The sequence below is a fragment of the Danio rerio genome, chromosome 24, assembly GCF_052040795.2.
Source record: "Danio rerio strain M-AB ecotype USA chromosome 24, GRCz13ab, whole genome shotgun sequence".
Taxonomy (NCBI): Eukaryota; Metazoa; Chordata; class Actinopteri; order Cypriniformes; family Danionidae; genus Danio; species Danio rerio.
Window position 1 is genome coordinate 38516841 of NC_141044.1, and position 21603 is coordinate 38538443.

The 21603-nt window shown below is 36.0% G+C and overlaps 1 protein-coding gene across 4 annotated transcripts in view; it reads right to left on the minus strand.

Annotated features, from left to right (window-relative positions):
- The window catches only part of spidr (scaffold protein involved in DNA repair), a 122815-nt gene that overhangs the window by 35281 nt on the left and 65931 nt on the right, over positions 1 to 21603 (minus strand). For all 4 annotated transcript variants that reach the window (XR_015525304.1, XM_087310091.1, XM_087310090.1 and 1 more), the window contains 4 exons: positions 16352 to 16510; positions 8544 to 8631; positions 5592 to 5723; positions 1656 to 1715 (listed from right to left, as the gene is read on the minus strand). Coding sequence is in view for 3 of the 4 variants with exons in the window: in XM_087310091.1 (XP_087166217.1) it covers positions 1656 to 1715; positions 5592 to 5723; positions 8544 to 8631; positions 16352 to 16510 (439 nt within the window). In the remaining variant the exon portion in view is untranslated. The remainder of the gene's footprint in view (positions 1 to 1655; positions 1716 to 5591; positions 5724 to 8543; positions 8632 to 16351; positions 16511 to 21603) is intronic.

Consider the following 21603-nt stretch of genomic DNA (forward strand, 5'->3'; position numbering starts at 1 on the left):
TTTTTATTTAGATTTGTTTACACACAGTTTTTAGCTACTATGTAGTATTTATTTTTATTTTTAGCACTTTTTTTGCCAGGGTTTTGTGATTTAAATAAAATGTTTTTGTGTGTATCTATAACATTTTGTTGTTATTAAAATTTCATTTTTTATTTTTAGCACTTTGACAGACTTTTAGTTTTTTTTAAGTGAGTTTTTTATATTTACATATTTTTAATTGTAGCTTGTTGATTATATTTAAAAACAAAAACATTATTTTTTATGTTATTTTATTGTTTTTAATTAAACGTTTTATTTTATTTTATTTTAATATCGGTTTTATATTTAGCACCGTTTGTTTATACCTTCAGTTTTTTTCTACTATTTAGTTTTTTTTTTTCACTTTTAGTTTTATATTTACATCTTTTTCACTGTAGCTGTTTTATTTATATTTAAAAAAAAAAAACGAACACTTTAAATTTTTATTTTTTATTTTATTTAAATTGTAGATTTTTTTTTTTTTTTGCAGCTGGAAGGGCATCCGCTGCGTAAAACATATGCCAGAATAGTTGGCAGTTCATCCTCCTGTGGCAACCCCTGATAAATAAAAGACTAAGCTGAAGGAAAATGAATGAATTGTGTTTATGAATGTTGTTTCTCTGAAATGTTTTTAAAAACTTCTCAAGACCCACCTTTTTACTGTTGCTTTTAACTTAGATTGATTATTTTTGTAAATTTTATCATCCAATTGTGTTGAATCGTTCATATTTTATTGTTTTATTGCGGTCTTTTTTACTGTTTTTATTGTTCTGCTTTGTTTGCCCTGTATGCCTGTTAGCGCTTTGGGCCTAAGAAAAGCGTATTATAAACAAAATGTATTATTATTTAAATATGTGTTGAAAAACAATTGTCTCTGCATTAAACAGCACTTGAAAAATATGTTTTTTAATTAATTAAAATTTCCCAGGACTAATAATTTTGTCTTAAAGTGTAAATTACATAACACATTTCAATAAATGTACATTTTAACATGTTGTCATCAGCATATTAAATGTAAACTATGGGTTTCATCCTTAAAAAGAAGTGTTCTGAACGCACCATGCAAAAAAAACCCAACTACAATTGTTGGCCTGATTTATAAAGACATAAATCTGTCACCAACATAGGAAAGAGGCTTTAGGGGCTGTTTCTCAGACAGTGTTCCTTGATACACCTACGCAGATGTGCGAAGTCAATAACAAAACACACCGCGCAGATCAAAACAAAACACGTTTATCTGCCACCCGCACTAGTGTGTGCACATGACCTTTAACCTCGGATAAATAAATCCCAGGTTATCAAGGATCAAAGTCCGAGGGTTTACCAGATCAATGGTGTAGTTTGTAGCAGGATGATGTCACTTACGATAAGCTAACGTCAAACAGAGCGTAAACTTTCCAAAAGCTTTTCCAAAAGGTGTACAGTTTGGGAAGCAGCCCCGAGGCGGAAAAGACTTGGCAAATGTGATGGGAAAACTGCTCTGGTGGGTTCTGGAGAAGATAATCTGCAGGGGAAGCTAAGGACTATTTCTCACACACCCTTAAACAAGGCAGAGAGCTCCGTGAAGATATAGAGATGGTTGAAACGGTTATCTGATTTATGCATTTGTAGTTAAAATTAGCTGAGGAAAAGCTCACCAGGGTTTGTTTATGAAGCACGATAGCCTGAAAGCTGCAACGGCACCGCAGAGACTCGTCCTGTAATAAAGAAAGAGAGTTGTCAGTAATCTGTATCAGATTTATAGAAAGTGATTTAATGGTTTGAGCAATGATGATTTGATAACCAAAATCAATTGAAATTTAGACATTAGACAGAAACAATAGTTGCAATACCAAAAGCTAAAAAACTTGATACAAAAAATGAAATTTAGGTCAAAACATATACAAAACAAAAATAAAATAAGACTGATAAAACTACTAAAACAATAGTTAAACTAAAACTAATATTAAGTGTACACACACACACACACACACACACGCACGTAAGCACACACATAATTGTATATACATATACACACACATCTTAATTTCACATTTAATTATTTTATGGCTTTAATAATTTGTCATTGGAAGAGTGTTATTCTAGTTGCACTTGATTAGGTACACCTTACTAGTACCGGGTAGGACCCCCTTTTGCATTCAGAACTGCTTTAATGCTTCGTGGCGTAGATTGAACAAGCTACTGGAAATATTCCTCAGGGATTTTGCTCCATATTGACATGATAGCATCACGCAGTTGCTGCTGATTTGTCGGCTACACATACATGATGCAAACCTCTTGTTCCATCACATCCCAAAGGTGCTCTATTGGATTGAGTTATGGTGTCTGTGGAGGCCATTTGAGTACTGTGAACTCATTGTCATGTTCAAAAAAAAAACAGTCTGAGATGATTTGAGCGTTATCCTGCTGGAAGTAGCCATCAGAAGATGGGTACACTGTGGTCATAAAGGGATGGACATGGTCAGCAACAATACTCAGGTGGGCTGTGGCATTGACATGATGCTCAATTGGTACTAATGGCCCCAAAGTGCCCAAGAAAATATCCCCCACATAATTACACCACCACCACCAGCCTGAACTGTTGATACAAGGCAGGATGGATTCATGCTTTCATGGTGTTGATGCCAAATTCTGACCCGACCATCCCAATGTTGCAGCAGAAATCGAGACTCATCAGACCAGGCAACATTTCTCCAATCTTCTATTGTCCTATTTTGGTGAGTCTGTGTGAATTGTAGCCTCGGTTTCCTGTTCTTAGCTGACAGGAGTGGCACCCGGTGTGGTCTTCTGCTGCTCCTGTAGCCCATCCGCCTTAAGGTTGGACGTGTTGTGCATTCAGAGATGCTCTTCTGCAGACCTCAGTTGTAACAAGTGGTTATTTGGGTACTGTTGCCTTTCTATCAGCTGGAACCAATCTGGCAATTCTCCTCTGACATCAACAAAGCATTTGTGCCCACAGATCTGCCGCTCACTGGATATTTTCTCTTTTTCTGACCATTCTCTGTAAACCCTAGAGATTGTTGTGCGTGAAAATCCCAGTAGATCAGCAGATTCTGAAACACTCCAACAACCATGCCACGTTCAAAGCTTTCTTCCCCATTCTGATGCTCGGTTTAAACTGTAGCAGATCAGCTTGACCATGTCTACATGCCTAAATGCATTGAGTTGCTGCCATGTGATTAGCTGATTAGAAATTTGCATTACCGAGCGTTGGATGGTGTACCTAATAAAGGGGCCAGTGAGTGTACTATACAGTACTTATTTCAGATTTTAAATATGAATGTGAAGGGTTTAGATGCAAAACCTTTAAGTTCTGTCAGAAATTGTCATCTAAAATTAGCATTTTTCTCAGGCTTTTATTGTAGTTTCAGTAATTTTACCCTTAGTGCAAAGAATAGGTTATTTTCAACGCCTTAAAGGTAAATTAACAGAACATAAACATGAGGCTGAGAAAAGTGCACACTTTAGGAAAATTTCAGATAGTTGTCGAGCCCTAAATTATTCATACCCCTAGCAAATTCTGAAATAAAAATACTTTTATTAAACCAGCAATTGTTTGTTTGTTTGTTTGTTTTTTTTGACCGAAAATGAAACAGGCTTGTCCCAAAAGACAATAAGACAACATATAAGAAGCATCACTGTGAAAAAAAATTCTCTGATTTATTTACATTTGAACAAAAACTTTAAGTCAGAATTTGCTAATGACTTTGGGCTTGACTGTATATATTTTGGAAATAAATATATTAATAAATACAACTATTTTTTGCTTTTGTTTACATACACATATATATAAAAATACATATCAAAATCTGAAATAAAACATAAAACAGTGTACCTATAATACAAAAACATACTTTCTCCAACTTACTCCTTTTCAATTTAACAATACCGTTCTAGGATTTTTAAAGAAATTATACATATTATGTTGTGTTAATAGACAGCACTTACAAAGAAAATTGTCAAGCTGATCGAATATTTTAGTGTTGAGTATTATTATATTAATATGTGAGATGTAAACTCACATTTTAATATAGTAATACTCACATAGAAAAGGTACAAATTGAGAGCAAACAAAAAGTGATCTAAATTGTAAGATGTAGAACAGTGGTTCATACATACACACGGACAAGCACACACAGTGACATACATTCACATGCACAGACACACACCGACAAACATCAGTGCGCACACACACATGCCAATACACACACACACAGACAGATACAGTGAGAGTAAAAAGTATTTGATCCCTTGCTGATTTTGTTGGTTTGCCCACTAATAAAGACATGATCATTCTATACTTTTAATGGTAGATGTGTTCTAACATGGAGAGACAGAATATTAAAAAGAAAATCCAGAAAATAACTTTAAATAATATATATGAATTGATTTGTATTTCATTGAGGGAAATAAGTATTTGATCCCTCTAGCCAAAAACACCTAATACTTGGTGGCACAGCCTTTGTTTGCAAGCACAGCGGACAGACGTTTGTTGTACTTAACCACAAGGTTAGCACACATATCAGGGGGAATTTTGGCCCACTCTTCTTTGAAGATCCTCTCTAAATCATTAAGGTTGGTGGGCTGTTGGTTGGCAACTCGGACCTTCAGCTCCCTCCATAGATTTTCGATTGGATTGAGGTCCGGAGACTGGCTGGGCCACTCCATGACCTTAATTTGGTTCTTCTTGAGCAACTCCTTTGTTGCCTTTGCTGTATGCTTCGGGTCGTTGTCATGTTGGAAGACCCAACCACGGCCCATTTTCAACTTCCTGGCAGAAGGGAGGAGGTTGTCCCCCAGGAATTATACATTTTATGTTGTGTTAATAGACAGCACTTAACAAGAAAATTGTCAAGCTGATCGAATATTTTAGTGTTGAGTATTATTATATTAATATGTGAGATGTAAACTCACATTTTAATATAGTAATACTCAAATAGAAAAGGTATAAATTGAGAGCAAACAAAAAGTGATCTAAATTGTAAGATGTAGAACAGTGGTTCTCAAACGTTTCTCATCAAGTACCACCTCAGAAAAAAAGTTGTCTTTGCAAGTACCACAATAATGAGCAGTATTGAAATACAGTAGCATATTAGGTCCAGTAAAGCAGCTACAACTTTGTACAGTTAAAAAACGAGGCATATTAGTTCCTAATATTAAGAACATTTAAATTGAAATGGGCTTTTAAAAGTTAAAAATGGTAGGTTACTGTTCTTAAAAAGTAAAAAAAAAAAAGAAAAAACTCCTGGTTTATCAGCACCTGAAAATGTTGCCTGGACCTCATATAGGCTTTATGTCATCATATTCATATATTAATCATTTTTGATCATTTATTTAAATATATGTGGCATGTACATATGACGTATTTGATTCATCCACGTACCACTAGAAGGAAGCCCACGTACCACTAGTGGTACATGTACCACAGTTTGAGAACCACTGATGTAGAATATGCAGAGACAAAAGCAACATATTGACATGCCATATAATTATTCTTTATATATTAATGCTATTTATATTAAAGCATTCTCTGACAGTCTATAATTAAGGATATGATGCAGTGTGTGCTGTACCTTTAGGATCTCTCTGAGCGTCTGCAGTTCAGCTGGACGGTGCACGGCAGATTCAGTCTGTCCTGATAATACAGTCATGTGACCCTGCTGAACACTCAGCCGATAGCAGAAATTGGGCGCTGAGACGCCGTCCTGAAACACATACAGTATTATCCTGATTATTCAAAAGTCAGATAGCCAGTCTGCTTATTCATATGGGGTCGTGTGATCAAAATAAAGCATATCAATCATTTCTGTCACTGTTTTCTCATTCATATGGGGCATATAAAAGCATACTGTTGATACTGTTCTATCACTTGATGTATAACACTTCACAAGTTTATTACCATATGACTGTCTATATTTTCTAGGGGTGTCACGATTTTGATTTTTAATCGAAATCGATCGAAATTTATGCTCAATTTCGATTATCGAATCAAAAAATAGAATCGTCGATGCTGCCACGCCCCCATGTCACGTCAGCTTGGCTTGCCAAGCGGGAAAAAAACAGGCTTGTTGAAGTGCTTGTTAAACTGCAGAAGCAGGAGACCCGTCGACAGAGCTTAAACCTCCTCCTCTTTCAATGAAGTCGCCGGTGTGTAAGCATTTTGGATTTCCAGTGAGTTATGTTGACAACGCTCGTGTTGTCGACAAAAAAAAACACAGTTTTGCAAGCTCTGCTATGTACGTAGTACGGTTCGTCCGATAGACAATAGAAGTAAAGTTGGTTTTATATTTGCACATTCGCACTTACGCTCCCCTAATAAAATATTAGAAAACTATTGTTTGCAAATTCCAAATAGCGAAATCACACTAGCAGACAACTATTATCAAACTACAACAGCGTTCATGGTCAAAGAAATCATGCTAGTGTTGTTTGAAGTGTTACTTACATGCGATTTCAGACCGAATATTCAATATCGCGTGAAAAACAACAAAGGGACCGTGTCACAAGTTCTCAGGTTGTTGAAAAACGAACAAAAGGAATTCAGCCAACTACTATAACGGTACACATCCCTTACATTTTGCATTACAATGACATGTTTTTATTGATTAATATATTTAATGTAATTATATATATATATATATATATATATATATATATATATATATATATATATATATATATATATATATATATATATATATATATATATATATATATATATATATATATATATATATATATATATATACACACACACATTTTTTATGTTTCTGATTTGTATGTAACCTTGTCATTTGATTTGTTTAAATAGGTTTTGAAATCATGGCCTGTGCACATCAACATCTGTGGACCCTGCAGAACATGCATGCAACCTGTGCCTTGCTGTTTTCCTTACCTCTGTCTTACCCATTGTCTTAACTAAATATTGTAACACTGTCATTTCTGTTTTTTCTGTTAATGAAATGTTGTTGTACATTAAACTATCATTATATCATAAATAGTGTGCATTTATTATGACCATTATAATTTGTTGATCCTACAATGATTGGACAACAAAAAAAAAAAATTACACATTTACATACACATAAATAATTGAATTTGGATTCTTTACTTGCTGATTAACAAACTTATTGAACGCAGAGGTCGGAATGTGCGAATATAAAACCAACTTTACCTCTATCGATAGACAACACCGGCATCGCGATCCTCCGCCCGCCCCCGTTGCAAATCCGCTCGCGAAAAGTACACACTCAGGCCCTGTTTACACGGTCTTTGTTTTTAAATGGCATTTTAGAACGACAACAATTTGACATCCACAGTGGCGTGTAGCATTTCTGAGCAGCCCTCCTTCCTCTCTACCTCTGAAAATGCACATCACGTGACCACACAGACACAGACGCACACACAGCGGGTCCAGGCAGTCAGAGGACTGCTTCAATCTTTCACTCACTTGTACTTAGTCATTTAAGCGAACACCTCAGATACTGTTGGCTGGTTCCTGTTGGTTGTGCGTCTTTTTTACCGACGCCATTATAACGACACAGTCAGATCACTGCTTATTCACGAGTCCCGCAGAAAAAAGTGATTGACAGGTGGTAATTATGTGTGTATCTTGCCTTTATTCATTTACTGTATGATTTGTTTATGGGTAAAACAAAGACCATGCAGGTCAGGTAGTTTAAACGATAGGCTACAAATAATTAATTGGTCATTAATTAATTAATTATTCATAATCGAAAATCGAAAATCGAATCGTGCCTTTAGAATCGAAAATGTAATCGAATCGAGGATTTGGAGGATCGTGACACCCTTAATATTTTCATATATCCACTACCTGATAGAAATCTTGTCGCCTATCCAAGTTTTAGGAACAAACAAACAATAACTTGACTTCTAGTTGATCATTTGGTATCAGAAGTGGCTCATATGAGAGGCTTTTCTAAAAGGGGAGCAATTGACATCTACCTGATCTCGGATCCCCCGATATGCTTATTGACCGGGCGGCAGCCCTAGGCTCAAATATCTCCGAGCTCAGGGTTGTCTCCCAGGACAGCATGCCAAACCTGCTTTAAATGCTAAGCATATCTAAGCGGGAACTCTTGAAAACTTCAAAACCTGCAGATCTTATGGGGCAAACAGAATATTCTGATCTCTCCTTGTCTGTTAGTCTACAGGATTTGTTGGCCATGTTCACACCTGCTAGGTGAAAATCTCCTCTATAACAGTAACAGCACTGCAGCTGCTTGATGTGGGACATCACTGAGCTAACACAAATAGTTCCGGATTAAAGCCAAAAGCTGAGGTGTTTCTCTAAATTACTAGCTCTCATGTTTGTCGTCACTGCACCGCCAATGAGTAATTCTGTGCTTTTTAGCTCTGAAGGTTTATTTAGAGTACTTTGGTGAAGTATGCAGCGCTGCACTTGTTTTGACGTTATGTGCCGCTATCAAGACGCAATCTTCCAGAAGCAGGAGCTATGAGAGATAAATACGAGCTGTGATTTATGATGTGGTCTGAAGACCTACGCTGGGAGGCTGCAGCAGATCATCCCCAGATTTCAGATCAACCGGAGGAGGCCACACACTGTCGATCAGACTGAAGAGGGAAGGACATCTGCAAGGAGATGAGAGAAATCATTCAGTTGACGAGTCCATGGTCCAGAAACACAGCAGCCGGAGGAGGAGGAGAGTTTACAGTCACAATCATTAGCTCAGACTGGAGCAACACACACACTCACACACTGAGCTTCAAGAGGAGATCAGCACAGTCTGCTGACAACAGACAGATCAGTTACACTCGCAGGCTGAGGCTTGTTCATACATACACACGGACAAGCACACACAGTGACATACATTCACATGCACAGACACACACCGACAAACATCAGTGCGCACACACACATGCCAATACACACACACAGACAGATATATTTACACACACACAAACAAACAAATACACACACACATACACGTACATGTGCACACACACAGACACATGGACAAGTACACACATTGACATACATTCACATAAACAGACACACACAGACAAACATAAGTGCGCGCACACACATGCAAATGCAGATATATGTACACACACACTCACGCATGCACACACACATACATGTGCACACACACAGACATACATTCACATGCATAGATACATAGACACACACCGACAAGCATAAGTGCGCACACACACACACACACACACACACATGCAGTTATACACACACGCAGATATATGTACACACAAAAACAAACAAATATATGCACACATATATGTACAGGCGCACACAAACACACACACGGACAAGCACAGAGACATGCATTCACATGCACAGACACATAGACACACACCGACAAACATAAGTGCGCACACACACATGCAAATACACACACGCAGATATATGTACACACACACACACATGCACAAACAAACAAATACACACACATACATGTGCACACACACACAGTGACATACATTCACATGCACAGACACACACCGACAAACATCAGTGCGCACACACACATGCCAATACACACACACAGACAGATATATTTACACACACACACAAACAAACAAATACACACACCCATACACGTACATGTGCACACACACAGACACATGGACAAGTACACACATTGACATACATTCACATAAACAGACACACACAGACAAACATAAGTGCGCGCACACACATGCAAATACACACACATGCAGATATATGTACACACACACTCACGCATGCACACACAATCAAACAAATACACACACACACACATACATGTGCACACACACACAGACATACATTCACATGCATAGATACATAGACACACACCGACAAGCATAAGTGCGCACACACACACACACACACACACACACACACACACACACACACACACGCAGTTATACACACACACAGATATATGTACACACAAAAACAAACAAATATATGCACACATATATGTACAGGCGCACACAAACACACACACGGGACAAGCACAGAGACATGCATTCACATGCACAGACACATAGACACACACCGACACACATAAGTGCGCACACACACATGCAGATATATGTACACACACACACTCACGCATGCACACACAATCAAACAAATACACACACACACACATACATGTGCACACACACACAGACATACATTCACATGCATAGATACATAGACACACACCGACAAGCATAAGTGCGCACACACACACACACACACACACACGCAGTTATACACACACACAGATATATGTACACACAAAAACAAACAAATATATGCACACATATATGTACAGGCGCACACAAACACACACACGGGACAAGCACAGAGACATGCATTCACATGCACAGACACATAGACACACACCGACACACATAAGTGCGCACACACACATGCAGATATATGTACACACACACACTCACGCATGCACACACAAACAAACAAATACACACACACACAGTGACATACATTCACATGCACACACACCGACAAACATAAGTGCGCGAACACACATACCAATACACACTCACAGACAGATATATGTACACACACACTCACGCATGCACACACAAACAAACAAACAAATACACACACACATACACATACATGTGCACACACACAGACACATGGACAAGTACACACATTGACATACATTCACATAGACACACAGACAAACATAAGTGCGCACACACACACATGCAATTATACACACACAGATATATGTACACACACAAACAAACAAATATACACACACATATACGTACATGCGCACACAAACACACACACGGACAAGCACAGAGCCATGCATTCACATACACAGACACAACAAGAAACATAAGTGCGCACACACACATGCAAATACACACACACACGCAAATATATGTACACACACACTCACGCATGCACACACAAACAAATACACACACACACACACACACATACATGTGCGCACACACACAGACAAGCACACAGAGACATACATTCACATGCATAGACACATATACACACCGACAAGCATAAGTGCACACACACACACCTGCAATTATACACACACGCAGATATATGCAACACACACACAAACAAACAAATATACGCACACAAATACGTACATGCGCACACAAACACACACACAGACAAGCACACACAGACATACATTCACATGCATAGACACATAGATACACACCGACAAGCATAAGTGTGCACAGATGAGAAACATGTGCTGGATACGTTGGCGGTTCATTCCGCTGTGGTGACCCCGGATAAATAAAGGGACTAAGCCGACAAGAAAATGAATGAAAGAATAAATAAATAAATCAAATCCAATCAAATCAAATCAAATCAAATCAAATTAGTGATTCCTAAAAAACAGGCTGAAAAGTTTGCTCTGTTTTAGTTTCAGCTTCATTTTAAGCAACATTACATAAACTGTCTCGATCATCTGAGGCTCTTCAGTCTAGTCTAGTTTCAGTATTTGTAAAAGCTCACATTTATGAATGATTTACTGGAAGGAGTCAATAAGAAAGTGCTCTGAAGTGTGTTTATTTCAGCTGCTGAATCACAGTCTGGAGCTCTCCTGTGAGCCGCTCAACCGCCCCGTCAAGTTTAACACACACTCAAGCTGGACTGCTGAGGTCTCGCAGGACGGACAGACAGACAGTAGTAGTTTTTCCCTTGGTATGGACCAAAAAATTTGCTTTTTTTTTTTTAGGGAATACTAAAAATATACTTTTTTTATTTAAAAGGCCTTCAGAATTGCGCACAAATAATGAGAAGATAGCTAGATTTAAAGCTGAGAGTTTTTTATTAATGTATAACTGATCTATATACTGTAACTTAAATTACAAAAACAAAAGAATTATTACGGTGGCTCGGTGGCTCAGTGGTTAGCACTGTGGTCTCTGAGGAAGATGGTCGCTGATTTGAGTCCTGGCTGGGTTAGTTGGCATTTCTATTTGGGGTTTGCATGTTCTCCCAGAGTTTGCGTGCGTTTCTTCCGGGTGGTCCGGTTTCCCCCACAGTCCAAAGACATGCGCTATAGGTGAATTGGGTAAGCTAAATTGATTGTAGTGTATGAGTGTGTGTATGTATGAGTGTGTATGGGTGTTTCCCAGTACTGAGTTGTGGCTGAAAGTGCATCCGCTGTATAAAACATATGCAGGAATAGTTATATGGTGTCACCTGATGAAAATAAGGTACTAAGCCGAAATTATATGTATAATTATGAAAATGACAAAAAATAAGTTATAATTTACAAAAATGGAAAATGCTAAAATAAAAGCAAATACACATGATTTATATTAAAAACTACAACTCATTCTGAATTCTGACTCACAAAAAGGTGTTAAAAACTATATTAAAATGAAAAAAAGAGAATGAAAAAAACTAAATTAAAACTAAATATATTATTTTTAAATACACTATAAAAATATAAAAATGGCAAAACAATTAAGATACATTTTACAAAAATGGAAAATAATCAAATTATTTATATTAAAAACTACAATATTCTAAACAAAAATAAATAAATAAATAAAATACAAAGAATATAAATAAAAAAATCACAAAACTGCTAAAAGCAATAAAAATCTAAATAATATAAAAAGCTAATAAATCAGTGTGTGTGATAAAAAAAACTAAAATTAAAGCTTCATTTAAATTAATATATAATAACTGCATTAGCAACTGTACTCATTTGTAGCATTAATATTACTAAAGCTAAAACTGAAAGAAAAATAAAATAACAAAAAAAGAAACATTTTTGATAAACAAAACTACACTAATAAAGAGGTTTCTTCCATCAAATATAAAAGGTCCAGGCTGCTCTTTTGCCTTTTCATACAGCAAGAATGGCCGAAGACTGTAGCTTTTAAAACAAAACAATAAAATTAAATTAAATAAAAAAAAAAAAATTTAAAAAATTAAACTACTAACAAAATAAGATAAAACTAAACCAAATAAAAAATCATATATATATATATATATATATATATATATATATATATATATATATATATATATATATATATATATAATTATAAATATTTTTAAATAAAACCAAAAGTAAAAATACAAAAAAGTTTAAATAAAACTAAAAACTAAAAGAATAATAAAAATGAGGATTGCATCAGCAAGTGAGATTGTAGAATAAAATAAAATAAAACAAAACAAAACAAAAAAATAAAAAAATAAAAAATAAAACAAAAATACACAAAACGAAACAAAAAAAGCATTAAAAATACAGGAAAATAACAAAAAAAAAATAAGATAAAACTAAACAATTAAAATAAATACATGAATAAAATAAAATAAAAAATAATAAAATAAAATAAAATAACAAAACAAAAATAAAATAAATAAAAAACAAAACAAAACTAAAATAAAATAAAAAAACTAATGAAAATACTAACAAAATAAGATGAAACTAAATGAAAAACTGTGGCTAAAGGCACTCATTATCAGCAACTACCAGAATCAGAATCAGAATCAGAAAGAGCTTTTTTGCCAGGTATGTTCACATAAGCGAGGAATTTGCTTTCATGACAGAGCTTCTACAGTGCAACAGAATGAGACAGCACAATAAACAGATAATAAACATCTAAAAAAGCAGCAAGTAGTGAATGCCAATATACAAATAGACAAGTGTATGTAGAGCTATATTACCATATACAATGGTATATGTGCAGCTGTTATGTGCAAATTTGCATGTAAAGTGTGTTGTTAAATAAGTGTATGTGTATAAAAGTGTACTGCAAGTCGTGAAGTTTGTTCCACAATTACTATCATCAAGTGTTCATGAGATAAATTGCCTGAGGGAAGAAACTGTTTGTGTCGGGCTGTTCTGGTCCGCAGTGCTCGGTAGCGTCGACCAGAAGGTAAAAGTTCAAAGAGGCAGTGTGCTGGGTTTGAGGGGTCCACAGTGATTTTGGATAAGTACAGTTCTTGGGGAGTAGGGAGGGTTGTACTAGTGATCTGCTCAGCAGTCCGAACTATTCTACGTAGTCTTTGGAGGTCATATTTGGTAGCTGAGCTAAACCAAATATGACTAATGACTTAAAATATCAAGTTGTCCTCACATAAGCATTTGCATGGCTTGGATGTCATATAACAGGTGTTTTGGAGCTTGTCAGTCCCAGTCCACATTCTCTTAAACATAAAAGAGCAGCATAAACATTCTGCTAAACATCTATTTTTTAATTGCAATTAAAAAACCATTCTGATAAACAGACGGGTGAGCAAATAATGACAGAATTTCCTTAAGCGCACAAAAACTGTTTAGCATATAGACAGCTGCTGATGCTAAATAAGCCGTGAACGCTGAAAGGCATCTTGTGCATTGGTGTACACGGCTCATGTTCAGATGTGTTCAAATGTGTCTCCGGAATTTGCCTTCACGTGTCCCCTTTTACTTCAACAACACAAATGTTACAGTAGTGACCATGCAGACAGAGGCGAGACGCCAGCCATTCTGAACACAGACGTAAATCTCACTCTGACACCCAGAGCTGCTAATCTGAGAAACAGGAGCTCAGATTAACTTTCAGTTAGAGATGATTAACTTTCAGTGAGCTTCACTCTTTATTTACCAACCGGGTGAGGTAAAATAAAATGAAATTAAATTAAATTAAATTTAGAAAATTAAATTTAAAACTAAATTCAAAATTAAATTAAAAATTAAATTCAATTAAATTTAAAATAAATTAAATTTAAAATAGAATTAAATAAAAAATATATAATAAATATATGTAATAAAAAATGCTAAGAAGTGTTTTTAAAAACTGTGCAACAAATATGTAAAAGTGCTTAATGGTACTAAATTATTACTAAAACTATTATTTAAATAAAAAAATAATTAATTAATTAAATACAAATAAATTAATTAAATAAAAAATTTAATAAAAATAAAAAATATATAATAAATATATGTAATAAAAAAGTGAAGAAGTTTTTGTAAAAAAAGTGTAGACAGAGGTAAAAAAAAATTACAACTTAAATAAAATAAAATAAAAGTTTTTGTTTTGAAATATAAATAAAAAGCTACAATTTAAAACATGTTAATTTCAAAATAAAAGATTATTCAAAACATTAATAACTACAAAATAGCAACATTAACAACAACAAAAATCCCAAAAGCATGAAAAAATGTGCTGAAAATAAAACAAAAAACTAAAAAAACTAAATAAACAAAGAGCTAAAAATAAAACTACCATTAAAAAATAATAAAATAAAATAACTAAACATCTAGAATATAAACACAGATTTTTAATTACAAAAGCCAAGCAAAAAAGTGCTACAAATTTAACTAAATACTAAATAGTAGCTAAAAAACCGAGTGTATATGAATCTGTAAAAGACCATAACAGTGCTAAGAATAAACTTACACTTTAAATAAAATTAAATAAGTGTCAGTTTTTAGTAAACAACAAATATATAAAAAATGTAAAGAACAAGCTCATTTAACAAAATAGTAACAACAAAACAAAGTTAAATTAATTAAAGTTACTTAAAAAAAAAATCACAAAAGCATGACAAAAAGGGCTAAAAATAAAACAAAATGGCTAAAAAAAACAGCTGAAAGTGTAAATGAATCAGTGAAAGCACATAGCGGAGCTTAAAATAAAACTAAAATTAAAATAAAACTGGAAAAAAAAGCCAAAAAATTATTTAAAACATTGACTTAACTCTTAACTAAAAATCTATCTTATCTCTATATAAATCTCTCTCTCTGTTTGTGTGTGTGTGTGTGTGTGTGTGTGTGTGTGTGTGTGTGTGTGTGTGTGTGTGTGTGTAAATTAAATGAACATTTCAAAGTCCTCTTTGTGCTCACTTTGTGTTCCAGCGCCTACTGATTTACAAACTATCAACCGATACTAACTTTAAGAGGGCGACACAGTGGCTCAGTGGTCGCTAGTTTCAGTCCCATCTTTGCATGTTCTCCCCGTGTTGGGTGTTGGTTTCACACATGTACTATAGGTGAATTGAATAAACTAAATTGGCCGTGGTGTATGTGTTTGAATGAGTGTGTATGGATGTTTTTCAGTACTAGGTTGCAGCTGGAAGGAAATCCGCTGCGTAAAACATATGCTAGATAAGTTGGCGGTTCATTCCACTGTTGCAACCATTGATTAATATAGGGACTAAACAGAAGGAAAATGACTGAACTAACTTTAAGAGCGAGGCTCTGAGGAAATAACTGTTGCTTTAAGGAAGGGGAAATGAATGTGGCTGTGTTTTTCTTGACAGACTAATACTTTAATTTAAAATAGCTGCTTGTCAGAGCTCTGCAGGATGTTCAGTGTCGTGCGTTTTTCATCCCAGACTGACCTGTCGCGTGTGAGCCGCTGGACGACCCTGAAGGCCCGCAGGAGACAAACACGGCCCTCCAGCTCATCTGAGACCTGCTGGATCTCCGAGTCTGAGGACACGCACTGAAGAAGCAGCTCACCGAACATCCCATAACCGTCCTGAACCAAAGCGCACAGCCTGATGAAGTGGAAAACAAACATTATTAATCATTCAAGGGCAGCACGGTGGCTTAGTGGTTAGAGCTGTCATCTCACAGCAAGAAGGTCTCAAAAATGTAAAATAAAATAAAATCAATCCTTTTTTGTTCCAAAGAAAGCCAACTCTTATGCCCCATTCGCACGGGGCTTCAGCATCAATGCTTGACTGAAGGCGTGTCTGAAGTTGGGGCTAACTCGATCGTCATAGCAGTGTCAGCCAATCAAATTCAGTCAGCAATAGGCCACTGTCTAGCTCATGTATTTGCATATAGCGATCTGATTGGCTGACGCTTCCGTCGGTGCTTGAAAAGTTGAGCTAGTCCCAACTTCTGCAGCGAGCAACACCTCTGAAGCGGTGCCGACGGATTCACAATGCAGTTCGGCAACGCCTGACGTCACCCATTCAAAGCGAATAGGAAGCGTTGACGCTGGCGCCCCGTGTATATGGGGCGTTATCCTTTTGATTAATGTTTTTTTTCTTTTGGGTTGTGCAGTTTAATTCACAAAATTTCCACAAAGTATGTTGTACACTGTAATCTCACACACTTTTTTCGTCAAATCCATAAGGCATGTTTATTTTCCTCGTTTAAAATATAAAAAATGTTTACAGATTGATACTTTTCTGCTCCTATAACTCTGTGGTTAGCTGTATTAGAAAAATTAAACAGTTGTTTCAATATGAAGTTAACATATACTTTTTATGTGAATTTACGTTTTGAGATTTTACTGCAAATGTCACATCTTACTCAATTCACCTGTACCGCATGTCTTTGGACTGTGGGGGAAACCAGAGCACCCGGAGGAAACCCACGCGAACACAGGGAGAACATGCGAACTCCACACAGAAATGGAAACTGACCCAGCCGAGGCTCGAACCAGCGACCTTCTTGCGCCACTGCGTTGCCATATATATATATATATATATATATATATATATATATATATACACATACACATACACATATACAGGGCCGGAGCAAGCTAAACTGCCGCTCTAGGCAGAGGACGATCATGCCGCCCTCAACCCCAATGTGAAAACGAAAGTGACCGGTTGTGAAAATGAAGTGAGGTGTCGCAGACCTCTTTTCCAGCGCACTATGCGCGGATATAACTGAGGACGCGCGGGTGCTGAGGGAGGGAGGTGTCGCGGACACTGCGCTCTCTATTCTGCCGCCCTATGTGCGGATATAACTGAGGACACGCGGGTGCTGATGGAGGTGTCGCTGACGCTGCCCTCTCTATTCTGTCGTCTATGGGCGAATATATCTGAGGACGCGGGTGGTGAGGGAGGTGTCGCGCATGCCGCCCTCTCTATACTGCCACCCTAGGTGGCCGCCTAGGTCTCCTCTATGGACGCGCCGGCCCTGTATATATATATATATATATATATATATATATATATATATATATATATATATATATATATATGAGCAATATCACACGAGTAGCAGTGCGATATGGCTGTATATCGGCACTGGTGGGAGGCGTGCGTTGGCACGAGGCCATATCGCACTGCTACGAGTGTGATATTGCGTTTATACAACAGTTTGACGGCATAATTGTGTAAATAAAAACTAAATCAAACATGGAGTATCAATAACACTTTTGTATGAGGAACTACTTTGTTCCAGATTCAAATCATAAGCTGACAGTTAAACAGTTGAGCAAGCATCTTTTAAACTAGATCTGTAGTGTCTGGTTTTTGCTGGTTGTATGTGGGCGGAGTAATACACAAAGGGTAAAGAGGCTGTAGGAGTTCTGATATTGCAGAATATTGCACGGCTATCAGCCAGTCAGATTTGAGAACCAGACAGAACTGTTGTATAAATATATATATACATACACACACACACACACACACACACACACATATACATATATATATATATATATATATATATACACACACACACACACACATATATATATATATATATATATTTATATATATATATATATATATATATTTTATATATATATATATATATATATATATATATATATATATATATATATATATATATATATATATATATATATATATATATATATGTTGATCAATCTTAACATTGCATATACTGCAATGTGACTATTGTAGACACACACATTGGGATATCAATGTTGAAATGATATATTGTGCAGCCCTAATTTCAACGGAGTAATTTTGCTTATGTTCTGCCTGGCCCCTTAACTCCAGCTTAAAGCTATAATTTAACCTTATTTTGCACAATTTCTCATTGCTCTTTAAGTGCTTGAGAAAGTCGTTCAGCGAATCCAGCATGCATTGGTTTATTTGGACAAACTCTTAATGACACACTGGATTCATAAACAAACTGTACAAAATTAAGACCTGCAAATAAGGGTCTCTGATGAAGAGCTTCATCCCAACAACAAACACTCACATGTACACAGATACCGTCTACAGATGAAATGTTGACTTTGGCTCGAGACGGGGATGAACTAATAACTTGATCTATGGCCTGACTCGCAGCGGTCACATGCCGGTGTTTCTATCCTCAAAATGATATTTTTGCAAAGTATTAATAGTTTCTTCAGATAGTCACTCCACAGAGGCGACTGGCCACTTTTTTTTTGGAGTCAGCCAAACCGCAGGACTAAACAAACAGGCTGGTGTTTAAAAATATTTTCACATGCTAGACAGTGATTTGATTGCACGGTGGAGATAACTATAGAGGAATCCTAAAATAAACACAGTTGATTTGTGCGTTCTTCACACTGATTTAGGCAAAGACGTGTTGTTTAGTTAAAAAGTGCACACATGGCGGTTCTGCGTTGATAATTATCAAAATAAAAATCTCCTTTTCTGTAAGTAATGCCGCTCAAACCACTTAATGCACAGACTGAAAACAAGACATTTTAGTAGGTTGTTTATAAAAGAGATTGGCAAACTTTTCGGTCAGTGCCTCTGAAATGCTTATGAACCCACTGAGACTTTAAGTTAATATTTGAGTAATTTAACAACACTTCAACATGTTCACGGCTTGGTGATATTGATTAATTCACACATTACCACCAAGAAAACAATCTAAATACAATTCAATTCAATTCATCTTTATTTCTATCGGCTTTTACAATGTAGATTGTGTCGAAGCAGCTTAACATAAAAGTTCTAGTAAGTTGAAACAGTGTCGGTTCGGTTTTCAGAGTTAAAGTTCAGTTCAGTTCAGTTCAGTGTAGTTTAATTTTCACTGCTGAAAGTCCAAACACTGAAGAACAAATCCATTGATGCGCAGCTCTACTAGTTCCAAAGCAAGCAAGCCAGTGGCGAGGAACAAAACTTCACCAATTGATGAAAGTGAAGGAAAAAAATCCTAGAGAGGAACCAGGCTCAGTTGGGCATGACCATTTCTCCTCTGGCCAAACTTCCTGTGGCACTGGGGCTGGAAGTCCTTCGTGGAGAAGCTGCAGGTGTGAGTAGGTCACCGGCGATGCACAGGCTGGCCCATGGGATCAATGCAGAGACTCGTCAGACACTGGTCTTTCAGGAATCAGTCTCATGTTCTCCAGTCCTCCATGACTGCCACAGCATCTCAGACTCTCAACTAAAATTGCAGCAAGGCCTCCCGTAACACAGGTGACGTTCCATGTACACATTACCAAAATATTACCACACAACATACAATACAGCATCTTTTAGATGCATCTCCCTCCCCGCTGGACTTATTTAATGACCAAATGGCCGCCATTCTAAAAACATTTCTAATTCTATTCGTCCTGCAAATAGAAACTCTAAAACAACGTCCTGATGGCAGCAGCTGAAACACAGTGTACAATGGGTGATCCGAGGTGCATAGGATACCCTGAGCTCTCTTTAAAACATAATTATGGTAAAATACTATTAGACCTGTTTAGTTAAAATCACTGTTCTTGCTAGACACCTTCACAAGGCTACTCAAACTGTTCTTATTAGACCAACTCACAATACCGTACCAATCCATAAAGATAAAACGGATTCAATAAATTGTTTTTAAAACAGTGTCATCATAGAGGTATAAACCTGAAAGGATTTAAATTTTCTCCGAAAAAAAAAGTCTTCTCTGCTCAGGATACGGCCTGGTCTAGGATTATTGAGACTTCAGAATAATAAAAAACAGACTAACATGAGCGTAGATGCCTTTCAAATCATAATGTTTACAGGGAAGTGTTTGCGGTCAATAAATGTTGTCAGTTTTCAAGTAACAATAGTGATTGATTTTGAAGATTGCACACATAAAGCTTTTTCTAAAAAAAAAAAAAAAAGATAATCACATATACTTAAATACACACAATTTTAAATGTGAAGGATGTTTCAGGAAAATCTGAAACGTTGACATTTGTACTGATTTACATAAAATTGATTATTGATTTTCTATTGATTTCTTTCTCTTTATTTTTTATATTACATTTCAAGAGGTGGCACAAAGATTTAGTTTTTGTTGCATGCCATCACATGCAGAACCAATAGAGCAATGGTTTGTTCAAATAATAGTAAAAAAAAACATGGTCGTTTTATCTAATATTCTAGCATTGTAAATCGCAAAAGGTAGTTCTTAAGTGTTGATTCATAACCAGAGCCAAGCTAGATTTTTTACAATCTTTTATTAGTTCGAATCCAATTGCAATTTTGAAAGATTTTTTTATTCTAATTTTGCACTACATTAGTCAAAAATGCCACAGAAGTTGAGTAGTGTTGATTCACATGCAAAGATAACAAAAAAAAAAAGAGATTCTCTCAAGTTTATTTATGTTAAAATTCAGGATATGCATCAAATAATATTTTATACAGCATTTCAGTTCAAAATTCATTACATTTATTTAATATAAACACTTTAATGTAAAGAAAACAAACAAATTTCTCTTTGCAAGAGCTCTTTAAGGAAACAATCCACTTTTTTTGGGCTTGTTTTAAATCTTCCATAAAGTTACCCTAAAGATCTTCGGGCTTGGCAGGAGTACTTTTAGCCTAGCTTAGCATAAATCATGGAATTTGATTAGACCATTAGCATCTTGTCAATAATGAGTTTTGATCATTTTTCTGTAGTTACATAAATGTAAAAATACTGCAGCAAAGTG